At 41.7% G+C, this 27500-nt stretch overlaps 1 protein-coding gene across 3 annotated transcripts in view; it reads right to left on the bottom strand.

The window, feature by feature from the left end:
- The window catches only part of grin2da (glutamate receptor, ionotropic, N-methyl D-aspartate 2D, a), a 416525-nt gene that overhangs the window by 73268 nt on the left and 315757 nt on the right, over positions 1 to 27500 (bottom strand). For all 3 annotated transcript variants that reach the window (XM_062056652.1, XM_062056653.1, XM_062056654.1), the window contains one exon: positions 26948 to 27153. In XM_062056652.1, coding sequence (XP_061912636.1) covers positions 26948 to 27153 — 206 coding nt within the window. The remainder of the gene's footprint in view (positions 1 to 26947; positions 27154 to 27500) is intronic.

Here is a 27500-nt window from a genome sequence, read left to right as displayed (position 1 = left end):
CGTAGGACGGAATAGTAAAAAGACAAGCTTCACGGCGGGCACTTTAACAACAGAAGCAATAAAAATGGACAACGCCAAAACAAGTGGAGACATCGGCAGCGGTGACGTGGCCAGCACGGAACGAGACCGTGGACACGACGCTGCCTCCCTGCATTCCACCACAACTGCAGGATCCAGTCTTTCCTCAACTAGCAAAGCTGCTATCAAGGCCCGCGCTAAACTCGAAGCTGCGCGCGCACGCGCTTCCTACGGACGCTGAGAAGCAGAACTGAAGGCTAAAGAAGCCAGAATAGCAGCCGAGTTATCAACACTGCAGGATGAGAAGGAGGTAGCAGCAGCATTAGCTGAAACCCAATTCCTCAAAGAAGCAGCTGAGCTTGAGAGCCGTGAAGGAAGTAGAATGAGCCACTTTGGATTGGCTAGCAATAGCAACCAACGCACACACAACTATGTTGAACAACACACAAAGCGACAATCTAGCTATGGAGAGCCCCCTGTACTAGAAACATATACTCCCCAAGCTCCTCAACTGTCAGCTGCAGCTCAACTACCCAAAGAGTTGACAATTACTGCTCCTACACAACAAACTGGGAGGCCTACATCAGCTGCTACACAGCAACCCACAAGGTCGGTGCCTGCAGTACATCGACAATTCCCTGACACGGTCCCACCTCGTCAGTTCTCGCCTGTCCAGTCATATTATCCCCCTCTCAGAACCCCACTGCAGTCAAATCCAAAAGACATGACTGCTATGAGTGACATTGCAAGATATTTCGTGCGCCGGGAGCTTGTGAGCTCCGGTCTCACCCAGTTCAACGACCACCCGGAAAACTACTGGGCATGGAAGTCCTCTTACATCAACGCTACTGGAGAACTCAACTTAAATGCCAGTGAGGAACTCAACCTATTAACAAAGTGGCTAGGAAGAGAGTCCTCGGAGCATGTCAAAAGGATTCGCTCTGTCCATGTCGCCAACCCTGCTGTAGTTCTGCAACTTGTCTGGGAACGCCTAGAAGAGTGCTACGGCTCCCCGGAGGTGATAGAGAGATCCCTCTTCAAAAGACTTGAGGATTTTCCGAAGCTGTCCAACAAAGAACCCACAAAACTAAGGGAACTTGGAGACCTGCTCTCAGAGTTAAACGCTGCTAAGTCTGAAGACTACCTGCAAGGGCTCTCATACCTGGACACAGCCAGGGGTGTGAACCCCATTGTAGAAAAGCTGCCACACGGTCTGCAAGAAAAATGGTTGGCTAAGGGTTCTCAGTACGAGGAGCAGTACAATGTTTCCTTTCCCCCTTTTGCCTACTTCACCGACTTCATCTGCAGCGAAGCACGTAGAAGAAACGACCCCAGTTTTTCCCTCTATCTAACTCCGTTGAAAACATCTAATCATTCCCCAAAGCACGAACAGTTTGAAAGAGGGGCAAGATACGCTAAACGACAAGTATCTACCCACAAGACAGATGTCGAAGGAAACAACTCAACTTCTCAAATGTTCAGTTCAAGTTACAAGCTCGACGATGTCGGGAGACAGTGTCCCATACATCAGAAACCCCATCCTCTGAACAAGTGCCGTGGTTTTTGAAACAAACCACTTGAAGAGCGCAGAGCCTTTCTGAAAGACAATGGGGTCTGCTTCAAGTGTTGCTCCTCCACGACCCACCTGGCGAGGAACTGTAAGACTGCTCTCAAGTGTAATGAATGTGAGAGCGACGACCATGTAGCCGCACTTCATCCTGGACCTCCACCGTGGGATAAAGAGAACAAGGACCCCCCCTCACAGTATGGCGGGTAGAGTGAAGAGAAACCGCCTGGACCAGCAGTCACCTCGAAATGTACAGAAGTCTGCGGCAAAGCGCAAAGCCTCCGGTTCTGTTCCAAGATATGCCTTGTTAAGGTTTATCCCAAAACACACCCAGACAGAGCTACTAACGTCTACATCCTCCTAGATGACCAGAGCAACAGATCCCTGGCGAGGTCTGAGTTCTTTGACCTCTTCCAAATCAAAGGTTCAGACTCACCTTACACTCTTCGGACATGTGCAGGAGTCTCCGAGACATCCGGAAGGAGAGCCACTGGGTTCATCGCAGAGTCTCTGGATGGAAAAACCAGTGTGGTGCTTCCAACACTCATAGAATGTAACCACATGCCAGACGACCGGTCCGAGATCCCAACTCCAGAGGTCGCACGACACCACAACCACTTGAGGTCCATCGCTCACATGATCCCACGTCTGGACCCTGAAGCCCAGATACTAATACTTCTTGGACGCGACGTCCTTCAGGTCCATAAAGTCAGAGAGCAGCGTAACGGTCCTCATAGTGCCCCCTTCGCCCAACGACTGGATCTTGGCTGGGTTGTCGTAGGAGATGTGTGTCTCGGGTCAGCCCACAAAGCGGCAGCTGTGACTTCCTACTGTACCAGTGTGCTTGAAAATGGAAGACCATCTCTCCTCACTCCATGTCCCAACCAGCTTCAAGTCAAGGAAAGGTTCAGCTCCAAAGTACACAATGCAACTTCTTCTAGAAGCCTTAAATTCAACATCCCTGTCCTCGATGACAGCAACTTGGGCAACACGATCTTCCAGAGCACTAAAGATGATGATCAAGTAGGACTTTCCATCGAGGACCGAATGTTCCTGGATTTCATGGACAGAGAGATGACAATGGATGACACCAACAGCTGGGTGGCACTGCTTCCATTCAGATTTCCTCGTCAAAGACTGCCAAACAATAGAGAACAAGTACTCAGCAGACTTACCACTCTTCGTCGCACCTTTGAAAGAAAGCCAAAGATGAAGGATGACTTCTTTGCCTTCATGCAGAACATCTTCGATCGCAACCATGCTGAGTTGGCACCGCCACTAGAGGAAGGAGGTGAGTGCTGGTACTTACCTATTTTTGGTGTCTATCATCCCCAGAAGCCGGACAAGATCAGGGTCGTCTTCGACTCCAGTGCTCAACATCATGGCATTTCCCTGAATGACGTACTACTTCCTGGGCCGGATCTAAACAACAGTTTGCTCGGCGTGTTGCTGCGCTTCAGAAGAGAGACTGTTGCTGTAATAGCAGACATTGAACAAATGTTCCACAGCTTTGTCGTTCGCAAAGACAACAGAGACTTTTTGCACTTCTTGTGGTTCAAAGAAAACGACCCCGGCCAAGAGATTGTGGAGTATCGCATGAAAGTCCATATATTCGCTAACTCACCCTCCCCAGCAGTAGCCATCTACGGGCTTCACCGTGCAGCAGAACATGGAGCAGAGGAACATGGATTAGATGCCAAACACTTTGTGGAACGCGACTTCTACGTCGACGACGGGCTCACGTCGCTACCCTCAGCCACGGAAGCCATCGACCTGCTGACAAGGACACAGGAGATGTTGGCTGCTTCAAACCTGAGACTCCACAAGATAGCATCCAACTGCTCTAATGTGCTAAAGGCCTTCTCTCAGGAAGATCATGCAGGAGGACTACAAAACTTGGATTTCGACGACAACTCTACTCTCGTCCAACGCAGTTTGGGACTCAGCTGGGAGCTAAAGCATGACATCTTCACCTACAAAACAATAGCCACAGAGAAACCCTACACACGTAGAGGTGCTCTAGCAGTAGTGAACAGCCTGTTCGACCCTCTCGGTCTTGTAGCTCCAGTCGTCATTCAAGGGAAGTTTCTACTCCGAGAACTGACTTGCAACGAAGCCCTTGACTGGGACACCCCTCTACCGAAGACAAAGGAAGCTGATTGGAAGATGTGGAAAGATTCATTACAAGATTTACAAGACATCAGGATACCTAGAGCGTACTCAACTACCACCTTGTCTACTGCACAGAAGAGAGAACTTAATTTTTTCTGTGACGCTTCAGTAAAGGCTATCGCTGCCGTTGGCTACCTCAAAGTAATTGACAGCGATGGAGGGTGCCACGTCGGTTTTGTCCTGGGAAAGGCGAAACTAGCACCTCCATCCGCCCACACTATTCCAAGACTGGAATTGGGAGCTGCTGTACTCGCAGTGGAAATGGCAGAGTTGGTACAGAGAGAGCTGGACATTTGTATTGACACAATGCATTTCTACACAGACAGCAGAGTCGTCCTGGGATACATCTACAACCAGACCAGGTGATTCTACGTGTACGTCTGCAACAGGGTGCAGCGAATCAGAAGGTCAACCAAACCAGATCAGTGGCACTACGTCCACACAGCTCAAAACCCAGCAGATCATGCTTCACGATCAGTTCCTGCAACGGAGCTAACAAACACTACATGGTTCACAGGACCCACCTTTCTGTACCTGCCTGATGAAGTTCCCAGCTCTGAAATGGAACATCACAAGCTCGTCGACCCAGACACTGACAGCGAGGTACGTTCCCGTGCTACAGCACTTTCCATTCCTCACTCTAAGCTAGGATCTCATCGGTTTGGGCAATTTTCCACATGGAAGTCACTAGTATGGGCTATACTTCCATAACCAACATGCTGGAACGTAAAAGAGCACCAGTCACAACCGGCGATATCACTAAACCCTGTACAGCACAACAACTATCAAAAGCAGAGACTATCATAATTAGTTGTGTGCAAAAAGAGACTTACAGAACTGAGCTCGACTGCTTGGCTGCTGGGAAAAACATTCCAAAAGACAGTCCCCTAAGAAAGCTGGACCCTTACATGGATGAAAAGGGACTTTTGAGGATAGGAGGAAGGCTCAAGCATGCCACACTGGACATTGGAGAGCAGTTTCCTATTATCATTCCAGCCCACAACCAAATTGGGAAGCTCCTTGTGAGACACTACCACCAAAAGGTCAAACATCAGGGTCGTGTCTTCACAGAAGGATCCATCAGTACAGCAGGATACTGGATTGTTGGTGCCAAACGGTGCATCAACAGCATTCTCCGCAAATGTGTGGTTTGCAACAATCTTCGTGGAAGGACTGCTGAACAGAAAATGGCGGATCTTCCCCCTGACCGTCTGTGCACAGAACCACCTTTTACCTATGTGGGACTTGATGTGTTCGGTCCCTGGTCTGTCACCACGAGACGAACCCGTGGAGGTCAAGCTGAAAGCAAGAGGTGGGCAGTGCTCTTCACGTGCATGAGCACGCGTGCCGTGCACATAGAACTCATCGAATCAATGGAAACATCAAGTTTCATCAACACTTTACGTCGATTATTTGCACTGAGAGGACCCGCAAAGCAGATTCGTTCTGACTGTGGGACAAACTTCATTGGTGCCTGCAAGGAGTTGCACATGGTCCTAACAGATCCCAAAGAGCCCAATGTCAGGAAGTATTTGGGTGAGGAAGGGTGTACGTGGATTTTCAACCCGCCTCATTCCTCCCATATGGGGGGAGCCTGGGAACGCATAATTGGAGTCTCCAGAAGAATTCTTGACTCCATGCTTCAAGAATCCAGCCGATCACATCTCACTCATGAAGTGTTGTCTACGCTAATGGCAGAAGTAACAGCGATCATTATTGCCAGACCACTCACACCGATCTCCTCAGACCCGGAATCTCCTTTCCTTCTGACCCCTGCTTCGCTATTCACGCAGAAGTTGTGCACTCTCCCTGCCCCTCCTGGAACGTTCGACAACAAGGATCTCTACCGCCAGCAGAGGAGGAAGGTGCAGCATCTCGCCAACACCTTTTGGCACAGATGGAGGCGTGAATACCTTCCCACACTTCAAAATCGCAACAAGTGGCAAGATGTCAAGCCTAATCTGAAGGAGGGTGACCTCGTGTTGCTCAAAGACAATCAAGCTAAGAGGAACGAGTGGCCCCTGGCTCTTGTCACAAAGACTTTCCCTGACCAGGACGGGAAGGTCAGGAAGATAGAACTCAAGGTCACAAGATCTGGATCTGCAAATACTTTTCTGAGGCCTGTCTCTGAGACAGTCCTTCTCTTGGCAGCTAATGATACAGACTAAGTTAAGTTTGGTTTCTGTAATTTGTATCAAGCATGTTCCTACTGCAGTTCGAAATAGTGGTATAGTATTTATACCAGGCGGGGAGTGTGACGTAACATTATCAGGTAATAAGAAGGGACTTTTATTTTGAAGGCGAGTTGGTCCCTCCTCTAGTTTCCGGTAGTCTTAGCACGACAGTCAGACGCCCACTTGTTTACACACGAGACAGGTTTACGTGTTTCAGCGCTCCAAGTTTGTTGTTTCTTCCCACAAAGTGCCTTGGAAACATTGTTTTTTTAAGTCTTGTGTCTGTTTTATGAGTAACATGAAGACGTTGTGTGTGTAAATGTAGAAATAGCACTGTGCGACGATAGCTTGTTCTACTGTTTAGCTTGTTGCTACTTAGCATGTAGCTTCTTTGCCCGCTCGCTCACTCCTCTAAGGGAGGGTACAATGTTTATAAATGTAAATCCTATTCATGTGTGGCTATGAGTATTACATGGGCTATATAGGGCTATTTACATCACTTTATGAGCACTGTTTACATGCTATTGTGTGGGCTGTGTGTGTATGTGTGAAAACATATTATGCAGCAAACATTTATGGAAATGTAGTTACTTAGTGGTGTTTATTTGACATATATTTTGTGTCTCTTTATACAGTTTTACAATAATAACAACAAAGAAAGAAATGACCAATTAGACAAGAAGAAAGGAAAAGTGCATTCCCTGTGAAAACCACTAAAACTTCTTAAAGATAAAAGGCCTGGACTCTTTCTTCCCTTTCCTTGGAATCTTCATGTTAGCTATCCGTCAACTTGTTAACGTCATGGACACAGACACGTAGGACGGAATAAACATAGATCCACTGATCAGCGTTCTTTAGCACAAAAATGCCCCACAAAAGTTGCTCCAAGTCGAAAGTTCCTTTCGTTCTTCTTTTTCTTCGTTGTCCAGTTTGTTGTGATAGAAATACACAAGAAATATGAAATAACAGGTTGTCCTCGCATACATCGCAATGCCAGTCAGGGGTTTGAATAATACGTTTTAGGAACGCCCCCAACTGTGTTCAACCAATCAGGGTACCTTCGAAAAGTCCCACCTAACTAGGAGAAAGTCTGAAAGGTTCCTGAAGAACTAAATCTACCCGGGTACTTTTTGGTGAAAATACAGGGGGAACTTTGGGGGACGGCATGGCGCAGTTGGGAGAGTGGCCGTGCCTGCAACCTGAGGGTTCCTGGTTCAATCCCCACCAACTACCAACCTTGTCACGTCCGTTGTGTCCTTGAGCAAGACACTACACCCTTGCTCCTGATGGGTCGTGGTTTAGGGCCTTGCATGGCAGCTCCCGCCATCAGTGTGTGAATGTGGAAATAGTGTCAAAGCGCTTTGAGTACCTTGAAGGTATAAAACCGCTATACAAGTATAACCCATTTACTTTATTTACCCAGGTAAGTGGGAAAGTTCCTGAAAAAGTTCTTGCGGAGGAAAAGGGCCCATTGTCTTGTTGGAAGGTGAACCTTCGGCCCAGTCTGAAGTCCTGACCACTCTGGAAGAGGTTTTCTTTCAGGATATCTCTTTACTTGTACTTGATACTTGATGCATATTTCCTTTAATTGCAACCAGTCATTCTGTCCTTAGAGCTGAAAAACTTCCCCATACCGCTGAGAATTATCGCCAAAAAGTTCCATCTTGGTCTCATCAGACCAGAGAATCTTATTTCTCATTGTCTGGAAGTCGTTAGTGATTTTTCTGGCAAACTCTATGCAGGCTTTTCTATGTCTTACACTGAGGAGAGGCTTTTGTCGGGCCACTTTGCCATAAAGCCCCAACTGGCTTTATGGCAAAGTCTGAATACTTATGACCATATGAGATTTCAGTTTTTCTTTTTTAATAAATTTCCAAAAAAATCTACATTTCCTTTTTTTTTTTAGTCAAGATGGGGTGCTTAGTGTACATTAATGAGAAATAAAATGAACTTTTTTTGATTTTAGCAAATGGCTTCAATGAAACAAAGAGTGAAACATTTAAAGGGGTCTGAATACAGAGTGCAATGGAGGAGAAGGTTGCCACAATGAGTAATAAAATAAGACACAGTGATATCCAGTTTTTTTTAAATAAGTGCCAGGTGCACTCATAAAAAGCTAGTCTCCATAATCTAGTAAAAGCATAAAAGTGGTCAGAATGAAGTGTTTCCTAACCTGTGGGGGAAACCAGGACTTGTTTGATAAGAAAAAAACAATTTAATTTTAAGTTTAGCCACAAAGTTAGGTTGGGTTGCTATCAGCATATTTCAGTCATCAACAGTTATATCATCTGAAAAAGGGACATTGTAACAGTGTAGGTCTCACTTCGAAGGATATGTACAGCGAGCGGTGAACATAGTGAGCTCAGAAAGCATAAGAACAAGTATATACATTTTATTATTTACATTTGATTATTTATAATCCAGGGAGGTGGTATGTGGTGGGGGGAGGGGGTTAGGCTAGGGTTGTAGTTGCCTGAAGGTGTTCTTTTAGTGCGGTTTTGAAGGAGTTTAGAGATGCACTTTCTTTTACACCTGTTGGGAGTGCATTCCATATTGATGTGGCATAGAAGGAGAATGAGTTAAGACCTTTGTTAGATCGGAATCTGGGTTTAACGTGGTTTGTGGAGCTCCCCCTGATGTTGTGGTTATGGCAGTCATTTACGTTTTGGAAGTAGTTTGACATGTACTTCGGTATCAGGGAGTTGTAGCGAATTTTATAGACTAGGCTCAGTGCAAGTTGTTTTACTCTGTCCTCCACCCTGAGCCAGCCCACTTTGGAGAAGCGGGTAGGAATGAGGTGTGATCTGGGGTGGAGGTCTAGAAGTAACCTGACTAGCTAGCAGGTGTGAATGAATGATGGGTTTACATGTAAAGCGACTTTGGGTACTTAGAAAAGCGCTATATAAATCCCAGGTATTATTATTATTATTATTATTAGCTTGTTATGGGATGTTTGGAGTCTTGATTTGAGGGTTTTGGAGGTGCTGGAGTACCAGGAGGAGCATGCATAGTTGAAAAAGGGTTGAACGAGTGTTCCCGCTAGACATGGTGCTTTTGTTAACCAGAGAGGAGATTCTGTAGAGAACTACAAATCTTTCTAAAACCTGATTGATGTTGAGAAAGCAGGTGTCTTATTACACTATAGGTGTCTAAGAATTATTTAAGTTGTTCACTAACAAACTGTTCAGGAACTGTAGCATATAACTTGGAGATGGGTCTTTAGTTATTAACAGCTGTGCGATCTCCTCCTTTCAACAAAGGTAAAACATAGGCTGATTTCCATATGTTAGGATGTCAGGAATCTCATTACTGGACAAGTAAAGATTAAAATATGCGCAAGAGGTTCTGCAATAAAATCAACGGCTGACTTTAAAAAGAAGGGCTCAAGTTTGTCAGGACCTGCAGATTTACCAGGATCCAATTGTTTTAAGGCTCTCTTGACCTCAAACACATCAAGAGGAGTAAAACTAAATGTATTGGCTATGGAAGTGTCAAGGGATGGTGACATGCAAACATTCTGAACATTCGGCTGATTTGGAGATAAGGAGTCAAATAAGAACCAGAATAAATTAAATGTTCATTAAAACAATTAAGTATGGCTGATTTATCAGTTAGACTACATCAGTCTTTCACGGTACAATCATTTGTGGTTTCACTTCCAAAAGTAGTTTTTATGACCTTCCAGAATTTTTGGGGATTATTTAATCTACTGGTGGTTTGCGCAGGATAAAACATAGATTTTGACTTCTTGACAAGAAAAGTAAAGTGATTTCTGAGCAACCTAAGAACCATCCAGTCAGCCTGGGATTTGGGATTTCTAGCCCTGGCCCAGGCAAGCATCCCTTTCTTCTAGCAAACTGGACAGTTCAGGAGAGAAACAAAGATTAGTTCTACCTTTTCACTCTGAATTTACGTAGAGGAGCATGTTTGTTTATAATATTGATAAATGCATCATGAAAATATTTCCAAGCCAACTCAACATCACTAAAAAGAGTGATCTGGACCCAACAAAGATATACAGTACAGTGTACAGTATATATATATATATATATAAAAAAAAAAAAAAAAAAAAAAAAAAAAATATATATATATATATATATATATATATATATATATATATATATATATATATATATATATATATATATATATATATATATATATATATATATATACATATGCGTGTGTGTGTGTGTGTGTGTGTGTGTGTGTGTGTCTGTGTATAATATATATTTACATATAAATTGTATACATATACATTATGTGCTACAAGTTATGTGCTATATATATTTTTTTTTACACACATACACATATACATGTGTACATGTATATATATATGTATATATATATATATATATATATATATATATATATATATATATATATATATATATATATATATATATATATTATATATATATATACATATATATATATACATACATACAATATGCATATATATTTACACACATACACATATACATGTATTTTTTGATAATTTTAAGCATTCAGCAGTGTATTAATTTAAAAAAAAAAGCTTCAAAATGTTTGCGTTTTCCTTTGACAACATCACTGGCTCTCATTGCAGACTTCATGAGAGCCAACAAACATTATAAAACATCACTTACTGTACAATGTCTACTATCACTAGGATGCCGACTGTTACCGAATTAATCATAATCCTCCGGAATAAAAAAAGGGGGGGGGGGGGGGAGAAACCAAGCGTCTTTTTGCGTCTTTATCGCCATGTATGGATCTAAATTGGATGCCAAAGTTCATCAACTCATTGGATTACTTTGTCATCCTTCTACTATCAAGGTAAGAGGCATTATTTATGATCTAGAATAAACTTTTGTGAGGCAAGAAAGCAGCTCAGATGATGTCAACATAGCAGCACTAGCTGTTAGCTCCCTCTGATTATGTCATCGCTAAAAAATTGTTTGTCAGCGTTCGCGCTTATAATGACAATATCACTAATACTTGGTTAATAGTCAGGTCATGGAATGTAAACAGAGTATTGCTGGCGCTTTTTTGATGGTTAAGAACAATTTATGGGCGGAATAGAGGACCTCCAATTTGCTCCATTGTTATTTGACTTTTATTAACGTTTATTTACAAATTAGAATGCATGAAAAAAATACATCCGTCATCTTGTATTTCATAATTTTTTGTGAACGATGGGCAAAACTCCAAAGGAGTGCAGTTCCCCTTTCATGTAAACCAATATTTGTTTGGCACTCTGAAATAAATATAGGCAAACATTGTAATCGCCATTTTGGTGACGTGCCATGCCTTCATGCTCCATGTTCCAAAGTCTTTTTGCAGAAGATGCATTGCCTTCCATATCAACCAGGAAGTCGGCCATTGTGAAGGACAACAATAAATTGTTCTCATGTTAAAGTAACCTCAGATCGATATGTGCACCGATTATTACATTTCATCAATCTATAGTTTATTGTCATAAGGATTAATAATATAATGAGTAATCAATATAATGTACTTTGTGGTGGTCACATGGTTAGTGTGTCAGATGGCAGACCCAACATTGGAGGTTTGCGCTTTCGGTGGGTATAATTTTTTTTTATGATTTGTTTTTTATGATTTAAAAAAAAAATTATATAATAGGTATAAAGGGTTTTACAGTGTAGTAGCTTTAGCAAACCTGAATATTTTTTTATAGCATCCTCTTGATACACTGACAAAATTTACTGACTACCTCTATGAAAAGATGTGTTTTATGATCACTGGCATCCAGAGGTGAGGAGCAGCAGCGAAATATTTGTATGTGTGTGCGTGTGTGTGTGCGTGTGTGTGTGTGTGTGTGTGCGTGTGTGTGCGTGTGTGTGTGTGTGTGTGTGTGTGTGTGTGTGTGTGTGTGTGTGTGTGTGTGTGTGTGTGTGTGTGTGTGTGTGTGTGTGTGTGTGTGTGTGTGTGTGTGTGTGTGTGTGAGAGAGAGAGAGAGAGAGAGACTCAAAAGAATTCCTTCCCATTGCTTTGGCACCCCCTCTAGCGCTGCACTTTTATGCAGCATATTCTCCCATGTACTTCAGTGAAAGGGGAACCACACTTTTTTGGGAATTTTGCCTAATTTTGTGAGATAATACTTTACGGATACTGTATTATGATTGTTCATGTTTTTCAGTCAGTACAAATTGGTGTTGTATCGCAGTGTTGTGCATTACAAACTCAAACGCGTTTCGCCTTGTTGTAGAAGGTAGCTTATCTCTTGCCGTAGTTAGCTTTTTTTTACGGCTAATACCGAAGCACGTCGATTTGTTACTATGATAGAAAAATAGTTCCTCAGTGTTTGCTTTTACAATAACAATGTCGTTACAGCTTGGCTATTATACGGGTTATGTATGGAACATAATTGAAGTATTTGTGACGGTTTTTGAATGCATTTTTAAAGTGACTTAGAGGTAGAATTGATTGCTCCAATTAGCTGCATTGCTAGCCACCTAGAACGAGCAAATTTGTATATGTTAGAAGACGAAAAAAGAAAAACATTTTGTCTTCTTGTCTCTCATAAGGATTTTAAACGATAGGCAACATTCCCCCCCAAAAGCAGTGTGGATTCTGGCTGCGCTGCATTCTTCCCCCTGACTTAAAGGGGTTCTGCCCTTTTTTTTACATTTTGCATATCATTCACAATCATTTTGAGAGACAAAAAGACATGTATTTTTTTCAATACATTCTAATTTGTAAATAAACAAAAAGACTGCTTACGATGCAGTCAAAGGGAGGTCCTCGATCTATTCCATCCAATAAGCCCTCTAAGTCAGGCAAGAGACTACGGTCCATTCAGACCCACACCTCCCGCCACCTGAACAGTTTTTTCCCCTCGGCCGTCAGACACATGAACAATAACCAGATCTGACAGCTCAGTTACAGCTCATTTTATTACCTATTCTGTGCTGTGTTATATGTGTTTTATGTTGCATGATTGCACCAAGAAAAATTCCTAGTTTGTGAACCCGTTGTCAAACAATGGCAATAAAGAACTATTCTGATTCTGATTCTGATTCTAAATAACCAACAATACTCCAATTACATTTCTTGACCTGAACATTAACCAAGTATTAGTGATATTGTTATTATAAGCGCTATCTCAGACAAACTATTTCTAGCAGCGAATTGTCACAGAGAGCTAATTAGCTCGTTGCTGCTACGTTGACGTCATCAGCAGGTGAACTGCTTTCTCGCCTCAGGGCTGGTGAAAGTTTATTTTAGATCATAAGTAATGTAGAAAGATGAGGACATAATTCGACAAGTTGGTCAACTTTGGCATCTAATTTAACCCCGAAATTGGGAAATACATTAAGATGCTTGGTTCCACCCCCCTTTTTTCTTAACGAGGATTATGAGTCATTCTTCATCTAAAAGGGACTATGTGAACATCCTAATAGTTGCCATCCGAGTGACAGCAGATGTACAGTAAGTGATATTTTATTATGCATATTGGCTCTCATGAAGTCTGCAGTGAGTAATAATCAGTGATGTTGTCGAATGAAAAAGCAAACGTAATGATGCGTTCGTGAAATAATTGTGCCGCCTTATGCTAAAAATGAGCAAAATACGTAAATATTAAATGTTATTATGAATGTGCCTGTCACTGCATTATATATACACTTACAGCATGTATATAACACCTAAAGGAGGTGTTTGGATGTTTTTTAAGCACTTTATAGGCAGAATAGGGGGACTTTTGATCGCATTTATTTACAAGTTAGAATGCATCAAAAAAAGAAAAGCATACAGTACGTGTGCTTGTCAAACACAAGGATTGTGACTGACAGGCAAAATTCGCAAAAAAGTACAGTTCTCCTTCAAGTCTGTCATTACGCAACTTCCTCCAAATTGCGCACTTTGGGTTGAAAAAGCTTTATGTGGGCGTTCCCTGTCAAATGGCCTTGCACAATTTCTCCCATCGACTTAAGTACTTTGACTTTAAATACTAAGGTGAAACATTATATTGCACTCAAAGTTTGGATGCAGAGTACATAATACAATGATTCAAGAGACTTACAGAAAGCTAGCAAATATATTCTGATTGCTTCAATTGAGACATCTGGAAACACCAATTGAGATGATGATGAAAGTGTCAGGCTTGTCCCTGACAGTTTGGTTAAGTTTTAGTTTTTCCTCTGTGTTTGTTTTATTTCCTGTCAGCACTCTTATTTTGGTTCAGTTTCCTGTTTGTCTCTCTGAGTGCTGTGTCCCCTCAGCTGTGGCTGAGGGGCACCTGGCCACACCTGGTGTCAATCAGCCAGCTGCTATTTGAACCTGCTTTGCACTGCAGTCAGGGCTGAAGTATTGTCGTTCGAGCTGATACTTGTCGATGTCTCTTTTTGCGGTAAGCTGTTCCTGTTTAATAGTTCCTATAGCTATTTACAGTTTGCTGTCTCCTAACTTCTTGTTTTTCTGTTAGCTATATCCAGTTAGCTGTTAGTTATTCCTAGTTCCTGTTTGCTCGTTCCTGTTCCCTATCTGCAGTTTGCCTGTGCCTGTTTCCTGGTTTGTGTTTTGCCTTATTTTTATGGACATTAAATCATGTTTTCCTGTACCAAGCCTGCCTTCTCCGCATTTTGGGGTTCGTCACCAACACATTGTGACAGAAAGGACCATGATGCCAATCTGAAGTAACAATCAAAAATCTAAATGCACACACAGCGGAAGGGGACTGCATAAGTGCGGGTATATCAATCAATCAATCAATCAATCAATCAATCAATCAATCAATGTTTACTTATATAGCCCTAAATCATGAGTGTCTCAAAGGGCTGCACAAGCCACAATGACATCCTTGGCTCAGATCCCACATCAGGGTGAGAAAACTCAACTCAATGGGATAACAATGAGAAACCTTGGAGGGGACCGCAGATGTGGGGACCCCCCCACTCCCCTGGGCAACCAGTGCAATGGATGTCGAGTGGATCTAGCCATCAGCTGTGTTTGGACATCCTGGTACTAACGGATGTTTAATGCATCTGAACAGTGATCATTGAACTATAACTATTTAATAGAAAATATGTAATGTAGCGTCTATCAATTGATTTGATTGATTTTTGGCAGTTAATATCAAACTGTCACGCTCCCCTGCGCAAGCACACACACAAACACATAAAAAGTGGTCTACTAAGCCCCTCTGAAGCATCGCAGCTTCACAAACATTTGTACTAAGAAGAACTTAATACCACAACATCAGGGTGGTAATGATAATGTAGTAGAATTTCTGACCTTTTGACCTATATTTCTTGTCTTTTAAGAATGCCCGCTCATTTTCAATACTCTTGTATTTTGTGCCATTGAATGGACCAGTTGTGGGACAAAAGTGAATATTAAGTCGTGCCAACCTGTCTACAGAATGTGTTGACTGTCTAAAGGATTCGAGTTGTTATGGAACAGATGGGAAAAGCAAACAAGAAATTGACGCACTCGATAAGGAACGATGACGCACAACAGACATATAAAAAATGGCAGAAGACCGGAACTCGGGGGTGATTTTGGCTTGTGTGTGTCTTGTGTGCTCTGGAGTACATTGTGTCTGCTTGCACGGACAACTTAATTCAACCTGCACTTCTGATAATGGGTAAATAAATTTGTTGTACTAAACTACTTTTGTTGCCTGCTTAAGCTTCGGACAATCCACTACAATAACAAGCGAAGTTTCATCTACGGATTATAGTTCACATTCAGCCAGGAAGAAGAAGCTGTTGTAGCGTGCATACACACTATCACCTTGGAGACACACGCTCACTGCCTGGATTGACACAGCCTTTTCCTATCAAAAGTGTTAGTAAAACTATAGTAAAACTCCATGATCCACTATTTTCACACAACAAAGTAAAAAAGGTGCCAATAAGAGAAACATGTGGACCTTCAAGCGTGTAAAAAGCACTAAAGCGCAAATGGGAGAATCGGGCCCCTAGTACATAACCACGTTTTGCGCCACTGCTTGTTATGTATTCCCACTGACTACATTTTCACCTGCTTTTAGTGAATTGAAAACATTGCTGATAAACAATGACTAGTCATTAATCTCCAATGACAAGATGATATCATCCTTGCTTTACGGGTCCCCACAGAGCCACAAACTGATTATAAACAACCCTTTATAGCTTTTGATGTCAATTGCTGTACAATAGCTTGGAGAAAAGACAAGGTAGTTTATAATGTCTGTGTAGCTGACCTGAAATAAATGAATATAAACAAATAGTTATAAAACAATACAAGAGAATGACGTCATTTTATTACCGTAGTTATATTAAAACTGGACCATAAGTACCAAAGAGTAAATAAACTGGTCGGTTCTCTCGGTGAGATGGCTCACGACAGTCAGCCATTTTTTTTAAACTGTCTACACTACTTTATTGACAATAAATACATCGATTTTCGATTATTGATGTTTACTAATCGATTCTATTATCGTCCTTGTTCGAATTGAGATGCATCTAAAAATGTATTATTACCCCTGCCCCCGATTAATACCCCCACCTCCAATAACAATCTTCACGTTACGTTATTAACGCACTTAACTCTAATGCAAATACCGACGTGAAGCGCAAAAAACGCCAGACTGGATTTGCTCCAGTGACGTCGTCTTACGCCGATTAAAGATAAACTGGTCTTATATTGGCAGACTTTGGATATCGGATTTCCATAATGTTACCTTTTCTTTGTGCATTTATGCTCGCTATTTTACCGCTTGTAGTAACTGGACGCAGTGGATTCCATTCGACTTCCTCTCACACTACGGAATCGCCCGAGGGTCAAAAAGAAGGCATGCGGTTAAAATAATTCATAGTTAACACTGACAGCCCTATATGCGGAAATCACATTTAATGATTTATTTGTATGTTACTGGGGTTCGTAAGTATTTGCACACATGAGAATCAGCAAGAATTATGACTCTCAAAGAGCTGTCAGTCTACCTTAAAAAAAGTCCACCTTGACCCCACAACTAATCACCCACTCACCACCCCTTTGAGCTCATTAAAGTCACCTGTGCAGCCCACAGTCAGTCAAGGTCCAACTGCTACCACGGGCAAGACAAAAGAGCTGTCAAAAGAGGCCAGAGACAAAATTGTAGAGCTCCACAAAGCTGGAAAAGGCTATGGGACAATCGGGAAGCAACTTGGTGAGAATAGATCAACTGTTGCAGCAATTGTTAGAACATGGAAGAGGTTAAACATGACTGCTAATCTACCTCGGCCTGGGGCTACATGTAACATCATACTTGCCAACCCTCCCGTTTTTAGCGGGAGAATCCCGGTATTCAGCGCCTCTCCCGACAACCTCCCTTCTACCGACAAACTCCCGGTATTCAGCCGGAGCTGGAGGCCACGCCCCCTCCAGCTCAATGCGGACCTGAGTGGGGACAGCCGTTCTCACGTCCGCTTTCCCAGTAGCTTGCCTGCCCAATGACGTCATAACATCTACGGCTTTTAGAGAGTAGAGTGCACAACAAGCAGAGAGAGTTCTTGGTTTCTTATGTGGGTTTATTGTTAGGCAGTTTCATTAACGTCCTCCCAGCGCGGTAACAACACACAACAACAGTAGTCACGTTTAGTCTACTGTAAAGCAGTTCGTCTGCCGTAAACAGCAATGTTGTGACACTCTTAAACAGGACAATACTGCCACCTACCGGATAGCCTGTAGAACACTGAAATTCAAGTATGTCTTTTATTTATATGTATAATAAAATAAAAAATAAAAATAAAATATATATATAGCTAGAATTCACTGAAAGTCAAGTATTTCATACAAATATATATATATATATATATATATATATATATATATATATATATATATATATATATATATATATATATATATATATATATATATATATATATATGTGAAATACTTGATTTGGTGAATTCTAGCTGTAAATATACTCTCCTCTTAACCACGCCCTTGGCCACGCCCCAACCACGCCCCCCGCCCCAAACACGCCCCCCCCGCTCCCCCACCTTCCGATATTGGAGGTCTCAAGGTTGGCAAGTATGTGTAAGATCTCTCCTCGTGGGGCATCAGTCATGATAAGAAAAGTGAGGAATCAGCCAAGAACTACACGGCAGGAGCTGGTGAATGACCTGAAGAGAGCTGGGAGCACTGTTTCCAAGGCTACTATCAGTAGAACACTACGGCGTAGTGCTTTAAAATCATGCATCGCACGGAAGGTTCCCCTGCTTCAGTCAGCCCATGTCCAGGCCCGTCTGAATTTTCCAATGGCCATCTGGATGATCCAGAGGAGTCATGGGAGAAAGTCATGTGGTCAGATGAGACCAAAATAGAACTTTTTGGTATAAACTCCACTCGTCGGGTTTGGAGGAAAAAGAAGGATGAGTATCATCCCAAGAACACCATCCCTACAGTGAAGCATAGGGGTGGAAACATCATGCTTTGGTGGTGCTTTTCAGCAAAGGGGACATGACGACTGCACTGTATTAAGGAGAGGATGAACGGGGCCATGTATTGAGAGATTTTGGCCAAAAACCTCCTTCCCTCAGTCAGAGCATCGAAGATGGGTCGTGGTTGGGTCTTCCAACATGACAATGACAGCCAGGATAACCAAGGAGTGGCTCCATACCAAGAATATCAAGGTTCTGGAGTGGCCTTGCCGTTCTCCAGGTCTAAATCCAATAGAAAATCTTTGGAGGGAGCTGAAACTTTGTGTTGCTCGGCGACAGCCCCGAAACCTGACAGATCTAGAAAAGATTTGTGTGGAGGTGTGGGCCAAAATCCCTGTTGCCGTGTGTGCAAACCTGGTGAAGAACTCTAGGAAACGTTTGACTTCTGTAATTGCATTCTGCACTAAATATTAACACTGATGTTCTCATGTGTCAAAATACTTATGAACCCCCGTCACATACAAATAAATCATAAAAAAATCATACAACGGGGTTGTGGACGGCTGAGTAGCGCTTTATAGCAGGCAGCCGGCCTCCAGGGCCCCAAATCCCCCCCCCCCCCCCCCCCCCCCCCCCTCTGTTGCGAGTTGTTGTGATTATATGTATCATGTTTATGTGTGCTATGCTATATGAGGTTTTTTCCTTGGACTCAGTCTGGACCCCTTAGACTGATATTTTTTTTACTCTTGCCCCCTTTCCAAATATCACCTTTTTCCCACCTTTTTTAAGGAGCGCTGTAGGTGGCTGATCCGTTGGCGGTCCCGTCTTGTCCCCATGTAACGTATGTCTGCTCTTAGTGGGACTGTGCCGAAAAAATGAAATTTCAGTTCCTATGTGTCTTGTACATGTTAAAGAATGGACAATAATACAGCATCTTGAATCTTGAATATGATTTTCGGATTTTTCTTTTTAGATTATGTCTCTAACAGTGGAAATACATCTATGATGAACATTTCAGACCTTTCCTTAAATTCTAAGTGGGAGAACTTACAAAATTGCAGGGTATGCAAATACTTGTGGACCTCACTGTATATATATATATATATATATATATATATATATATATATATATATATATATATATATATATATATATATATATATATATATATATATATATATATATATATATATTCTGTGGTTCATCCGTTATACAGTGCTCTCATTATAACTACACAATTTAACTTGACAGTCATTAAACCAAATACTCATGCATTTTCTAATATTAGGGTTTCATTTTGGAGAAAAATGGTACAATTGGTCATATTTACTATTTGAAATAAGATGGGAGCATTTTTTCATTATAAGTGAGGTCACAGGGTTTTGAAGCAATTGTGTTCTGGTGGGATGCGTTGGTATGTAAATGACACCTAGACAAAACAAAGTTTCTTTTTTTTAATTGTCTATTCTGAGAAAATTGCCATGGCTCATTCCAAACAGGAGATATGAGCATTTGTGATATTTTTCTCCAAAATGAAACCCTGAAATTAGAAAAATAATGATTATTTTGTGTAATGACTGTACAGTTTAAAATATTGGTTATTACCGGAGTCAATTAAACTTTACTGGCCTTCATCGGCTCATCTTACTATTCATTTGCATATCTGACACTGCAAAAAACATAACAATGCATACAAATCTATTTTATTTCTAATCTTTTCTTTAGTTAAGTCTGATCTTTACCACAATTCCTCAGTCACTAAACCATGGGTCTCAAACGTGCGGCCAACGGGCCAATTGTGGTGCACGAGACGATATTTTGTGGCTCCCACCTTAATATAAAAGTTTAATGTTAGTGCGGCTGGCAGGTTTTATATGAATGTCGCTGAAAGAACCTACCAATCATGGTGGGGTACAGCAGAGAAACATTTCTCAGTAGCCATGTGTACACGGACAACATTTATTTAATCTGATTATCATTCGGATTAGAATGTTACAGTGTACATCAGGAGTCTCAAACTCAATTAACCTGGGCGCCACTTTTTGAATGGCTATCCCGCCCTAGCAACATACTTGCCAACCCTCCCGATTTTTCCGGGAGACTCCCGAATTTCAGTGCCCCTCCCGACAATCTCCCGGGGCAACCATTCCCCCGAATGTGTCCCGATTTTCACCCGGACAATAATATTAAGGGCGTGCCGTGATAGCACTGCCTTCAACGTCCTCTACAACCTGTCGTCGCGTCCGCTTTTTCATCATACAAACAGCGTGCCAGCCCAGTCACATGTTGTATCAGGCTTCTGCATACAGACGTAAGTGACTGCAAGACATACTTGATCAACAGCCATACATGTCACACAGAGTTATCACTGTTACAAATATGCGCCACACTGTGAACCCAAACCAAACAAGAATGACAAACACATTTCGGGAGAACATCCGCACCGTAAGACAACATAAACACAACAGAACAAATACCAGAATCCCGTGCAGCCCTAACTCTTCCGGGCTGCAATATAAACCTCCGCTACCACCAAACTCCGCCCCCGGGGGTTGATGTGTGGGGGCGCAGGGTTGGGGGGACGGCGTGGCGAAGTTGGTAGAGTGGCCGTGCCAGCAATCGGAGGGTTGCTGGTTACTGGGGTTCAATCCCCACCTTCTACCATCCTAGTCACGTCCGTTGTGTCCTTGGGCAAGACACTTCACCCTTGCTCCTGATGGGTGCTGGTTAGCGCCTTGCATGGCAGCTCCCGCCATCAGTGTGTGAATGGGTGAATGTGGAAATACTGTCAAAGCGCTTTGAGTACCTTGAAGGTAGAAAAGCGCTATACAAGTGTAACCCATTTATCATTATTTATTTATTTGGGTGAAGACATTCGAGAGAATGGTTGCCCTGAAATTCGGGAGTCTCTTGGAAAAATCGGGAGGGTTGGCAAGTATGACGCTGTCAAGCGCCATTCATATAAAGCTCGCGGGCCGCGTGTCTGAGACCCCTGGTGTACATGGACCTTAAAATAAAAAATATCTGATTATGATGTGCATTTTCATACATCGAACCTTAAATCAGAATACTTTACTTTGACGTGCACAGAACCTAACAAACAGAAAGGTGTGTTATTATTTTTGGTATGGCGCCATCTTTTGGACAAGTTTATTCCCCGCAGGTGACTTCAACTGTAAACAAACATGGATTTGTGCACTTCTGCTTGTCCGACATTATTTACAAATGTTTCCTTCTGTTCACGACTTTTGTTTTATCTCTCTTTTTGAAATGGAGCTGTTCTGTGATTTTAATGTTTTGATTATGTACGGGTTGCGGTGCATCTTCATGTTACGACATTCTGTGTATGTGTTTAAGGCGAACAGTTAGCACTTGGAGTAGCTGTAATGTCGTGATTAAAACAGCTCGTTAAAACAACAACTGGATCCCCCCTTTTACATCGACACATGAAACTCCAGACCATACTTTTGTTTTGCCTAGTCTAGTTTTAAAGCAACAAACTCAACAGTATATAACGCTACGTCTGTATATGTTTATTCAAGAACTCCTTCATTCCACACTCCATCCAGCTGTATAATCACTCGCCATATAGCAATAGATGATATCTGCCTACTACCTGACACCTTCTATGATAGCTAGATCTATTTTCTGCTGGATCTACTCTCTATTTTATACTGCTGCTGTCACATATACTGTATATACTGTAATATTGTACATGGTCATTGGTATATATTGTATATATGTTATAGACATAATATAATATATCTGTATATATAATATAGTGTACACATATTATGAATATATTCGTATATATGTTAGATTTTTTATCGCTATATTAGTCTATTTATACCTGCCTTGTCCTTTCCATCCTTACACTTTCTATCATTGTAACTGAGCTACTGTGTTGAATAATTTCCCTTGTGGATCATTAAAGTTTGTCTAAGTCTAAATCTAAGTTTAATGGGTGGAGACAGCAGCAAGACAATCGCTTAATTCCGAAATTATTAAAAGAGCCATATGTAATAATGTGGTCAGAAATGGCACTGCAATCATAGTCAAAATTCTCAAGTCCATTCCCCTCTCCCTGACTGAGGTTGCCAGATACACAGCCAAATCCAGCTCGATCGACTGGGCTACTCCAAGGAACTTCTAACTTCCACTGCCTCTTACGAGGGGTTGAGATGCTGGGACCATAATAGTGTGGCGAAGTTGGTAGAGTGGCCGTGTCAGCAATCGGAGGGTTGCTGGTTACTGGGGTTCAATCCCCACCTTCTACCATCCTAGTCACGTCCGTTGTGTCCTTGGGCAAGACACTTCACCCTTGCTCCTGATGGCTGCTGGTTAGCGCCTTGCATGGCAGCTCCCGCCATCAGTGTGTGAATGTGTGTGTGAATGGGTGAATGTTTTAATTTTCCTGAGGGAACTCTCCTGAAGGTCCTGAAGGAATCAATAAAGTACTATCTATCTATCTATGTGGAAATACTGTCAAAGCGCTTGAGTACCTTGATGGTAGAAAAGCGCTATACAAGTATAACCCATTTATCATTTATTTATAATACCAAATCTCTAACCAACACATTTTACACAGAAATTAGGCTATTTTCAGGAAGAAGTATGTCATGCCTGCATACAATATCACATCAAATGGCAATCATAGGGTTTTTGTCTGTACTATCAGAAAACAAAGACTAAAACAAACTAAAACCAACGCTTGCAATGGTTACACTGGTGAAAATAAGTAGAGCATGCTTAGGAGCCTAATGTACGCCCAAACTAAAGAGGAGACATTTTACAAAGGTATGCCTATAGGCAACATGAATGAGGAATTATTTTATCATGTGAGTTGGCTGTCTCCATACGTTTCACATGAAGTTTGTAGAGTGGCTGTGCCAGCAATCGGAGTGTTGCTGGTTACTGGGGTTCAATTCCCACCTTCTACCTTCCTAGTCACGTCCGTTGTGTCCTTGGGCAAGACACTTCACCCTTTGCCTCTGATGGCTGCTGGTTAGCGCCTTGCATGGCAGCTCCCGCCATCAGTGTGTGAATGTGTGTGTGAATGGGTAAATGTGGAAATACTGTCAAAGCGCTTTGAGTACCTTGAAGGTAGAAAAGCGCTATACAAGTATAACCCATTTATCATTTATCATTTATTGCCATGATGACAGCCGTGCTAATGTTGGAACCCATTTCCTCAGCGTATCAGCATATTGAGAACGAAATAGGTACTGACACTACCCATATCCACATCCGAAAAGATCGAAAATATATTTTGCCGTCAGTTCGAATACAAATCGAGATACAGGCTAACAGGCATATATTTCCCCCGTTAGACTATAGCATTACATTGGGAGCTAAGCCCCACCACACTAAGCATTCGTTACACGAACATACTAGCTTTGTTAGACAAGATCATAGACTGTATTGGACAATATAGTTTACATACGAAATGTCCATTTCTATGTATTACAAGTACTATGAAAACGTAAATGCCTTACTTACCTATCAAAGAAGAAATTAGAAAGTTTGGAGTAAAATGAAAAAATCTTCTCTGCCTTCAATCGTCTCCATTTTTCAAAGGCATCCCCGATACAAATCCTCGTTTTGTTCCTGGCTTTGTCATGAATAAGTTGAGAATCGTAACGAGGCCTTTTAGATGTACTAAGGTCTGCGGTGCGTAACTGGCAACTTGGATGTAACACACTCACGGACTTTCTAATTGGTCAAACGGTGAAGGGCGGGACATTGAAATGAAAACAATAACAAGATTTCGGGGCTGTAAATCTAATTTTGAAAAGAGCATATCTGAACTACTGTTATCAGTTATAGAGGTATTAGAAAAGAGCATGATTTATTAATGCTGTTTGACATATCAGGACCATTTAATGACGACTTGACATTAAATTATTACATATGGCACCTTTAAATTTAGTCCCCTTCCACCACCAAAGTATAGCTGACATCAAAGACATGCGCAGTAAGGATAATTCCAACCCAAATTTCGGAAGATGTGTTTTCATGTGCTACAATCCAAATGACTTTCGGCATAAACCACCCATCTCGATCGGAATGAACATGTGTTATTTGGTCAGAATATTTACATGAAGCATTTTTATTCCAGTTCAACTTTTATTACGATTAAATGTGTCCATGTGAACATAGTCAATGAGTGAAAGGTAAAACAACGTTGTCATGGAGACTTTTCTTCCGTGCCAGGCTGGCTGCCAGTGCTTCGCTGCTACTGGGCACAAGCGGTCATTCGTCCCAGCGCGGTGCGTTCAAAACACTTACCAAAACAACGTTTTTAAGTTGCTGCCCAGCGGGACATAATATGTATACACAGTATGTCTCTCTTTGACAAAATAAATCAAAGTGATGCGTATGCGGCGGGATAAAAGAAATGTAACTCAGTATAGCCTAAAGTAGTCTGCAGTCACATAGCAAATGTCACGCTGTGTGCATTTGTGCACACAGCAACTAACTAACTTGGTAGCCTCAAAGCAGCAAACAGCATTCAACGGCATACATTCGTACAACAAGCGCCCGACAAAGACCGCAGCACCAACTGGACTTAAATCAGTGGTTCTTAACCTTGTTGGAGGTACCGAACCCCACTAGTTTCAATCCAATCCAATCCACTTTATTTATATAGCACATTTAAACAACAAAAATGTTTCCAAAGTGCTGCACAACAATATTAAAAACAGTATTAAAAACAATAATCAAATATTATCCTTAGCTCCACCAATGACTGAATAAAAACAAAAAATAAATAAATATAGAACAAATATAAAAAAATATAAAAATGAATATGAATAAAAACAATTTTAAAGGGAAAAACCAATTAAAACAGTAAATAGAAATCAAAATGTAAAAAATAAAATAAAATAAAATAAAATAAAAAAAGTTTCATATGCGCATTCACCGAACCCTTCTTTAGTGAAAAATAAAATTTTGTTTTTTTTTCAAATTCAAGACAAAGTTATATGTTTTTGGTAACACTTTAGTATGGGGAACATATTCTAAGTAACAAAGACTTAATTTAGGGTTTTTTGGACTCTAGGGGAACATATTCTAAGTAACAAAGACTTAATTTAGAGTTAGTTGGTTAGGGTTAGGGTTAGGGTTAGGGCCAGGTTTAGAGGGTTAGGTTATAATAAGGCCATGCCGAATAAGGCATTAATAAGTACTTAATAATGACTAGTTAAAAGCCAATATGTTACTACTTTGCATGTTAATAAGCAACTAATTAATGGTGAATATGTTCCCCATACTAAAGTGTTAACATGTTTTTTTACTGGTGCACAAAATGAACCGTGCATGAACATCACCTTGTTGAAAGAACAAAACCAACACAGTGCATAAACTCACAACAAATTACACACCTGCAAATCAGTCTGACTTCTGCTGTTGCCGTATCCGTAATACGCCGATAGGGAGAAGTTTTTATTTACACGATGAGTCGGGTGTGTTTTGACCTCCGCCGAACCCCTGAGGCCGACTCACCGAACCCAGGTTAAGAACCACTGACTTAAATAGAGAAGACTGAACTCAAAACAGGTGCGCTGGGAAACAAAGTAAAGCTGCTGAAGGACACTCAAAACTGAAGTGGAACTACAAAATAAGTGCGCAGGACAGGAACTCAACATTAAACATGGAAAAACTAAGAAACTCAAAATAAGGCATGATCTTGTGTGAACAGATAATGACAGCGACACCTGTTCATCTGCAATATATATTATATATTATATAATAATAATAATACAAATATATTAATGATCCATCCATCCATCCATCTATTTTGTACTGCTTGTCCCTCTCGGGGTCGCGGGGTTGCTGGAGCCTATCCCAGCTGCACTATTATCATAATAATAATAATAATTATAATATTATTTTAGTTTGTTTTCATCTTATTTTGTGTGAAAACATAGAAATAAAGACATTTGAGCAGATTGGAAATTTTTTCACAAAGATTTCCTTGTGGAATAGCTGATGCGGCCCAGCCTCACCCAAACTCTGCCTCCAGGGAAATTGGAAACCCTTGAACTAAACATTTGTGCAATGTTATGTTTGTGTTATGTGACATGGTTTGATCAAAAGGCCTCTAAGGGGTTAACATTTAAAAAAAAAAGATTAGTATTTTTGTTCATGGCTGAAGTTTTTTGAGAGATTTGACAAAAAAAAAGGTCTGAAAATATGAATCCAAAATGTTTTTGGGACATTGAAATTGTAAAATTTAACAAGGATACAAACCTCAATAATGTATATTGGAGTGACACAACAATTTACTGAAAGGACAAAAAAAAGCCAGCCTTTGTCCCCTGAGGGTTAAAGATGATTATTGATTGCTTTGTCTGCTTGACCTATGACATCGAGTTAACTTCCTCTTCAGCAGACAAGGAGGAAGAGGAGGAAGAGAAGAATAAAGAAGATGAAGAAGAGGAGGAATAATCACATGAAGAAGAAGTGGCCACGTTGTTATCAAAATGTTGCTAAGCTTACTCGCTCCTCTCTTTTTGCCACAGTTTGGCCACGCCCCCCAGCTGAATCTGTTTACATTTAGAGGTAGCCGCTGCAATGTTAGCGTCAGTTGACATGAGAGTGTGGTAAAGATGACAACATGGTTCCTCATTCATCACATTCACGTCACACCGAGGGGTACCTGGAGTTGAGAGGCATGCGGCAGGGCACCGAGTCCCGGATGCAAGAACTGGTACCCGGGTCGGCCGGCTCCACGATGACAAAGGGCCTCTCCTCCAGTGTGACCACGCGCAGGTGCTGGGCGTCGTCAAGCGGCTTCAGGAAGGAGCCATAACGTGACCAAGGGTGGTAGCGAAGCCGCAGGTGGCCGTTCTCCCATGAGCCAACCTGCAAGCGCACACACACACACACACACACACACACACACACACACACACACACACACACACACACACACACACACACACACACACACACACACACACACGCACACGACACATGTGTCATTTGTTGCTAAAACATGTACAAATACAAATATTCCAGCATCAACTGCAGTTCGCTTAGCATTAACCTTCCCTCCCACTAACTGGTTTGTTGTTTCTTGACTGATTTAGACACATGAAGCTAATTCAAGTGGTCTAAAATGAGATTATTAGCAACGGCGTGATGTCATGCTTCCATCCTGTTCCTCTCCACACCCCCCATGGTGACATGGAATGACAAGCTTCCTGGCT

This window comes from Entelurus aequoreus, linkage group LG08 (genome assembly GCF_033978785.1).
Source record: "Entelurus aequoreus isolate RoL-2023_Sb linkage group LG08, RoL_Eaeq_v1.1, whole genome shotgun sequence".
In the NCBI taxonomy this organism is placed as follows: Eukaryota; Metazoa; Chordata; class Actinopteri; order Syngnathiformes; family Syngnathidae; genus Entelurus; species Entelurus aequoreus.
This window is presented reverse-complemented; position numbering and strand designations above follow the sequence as displayed.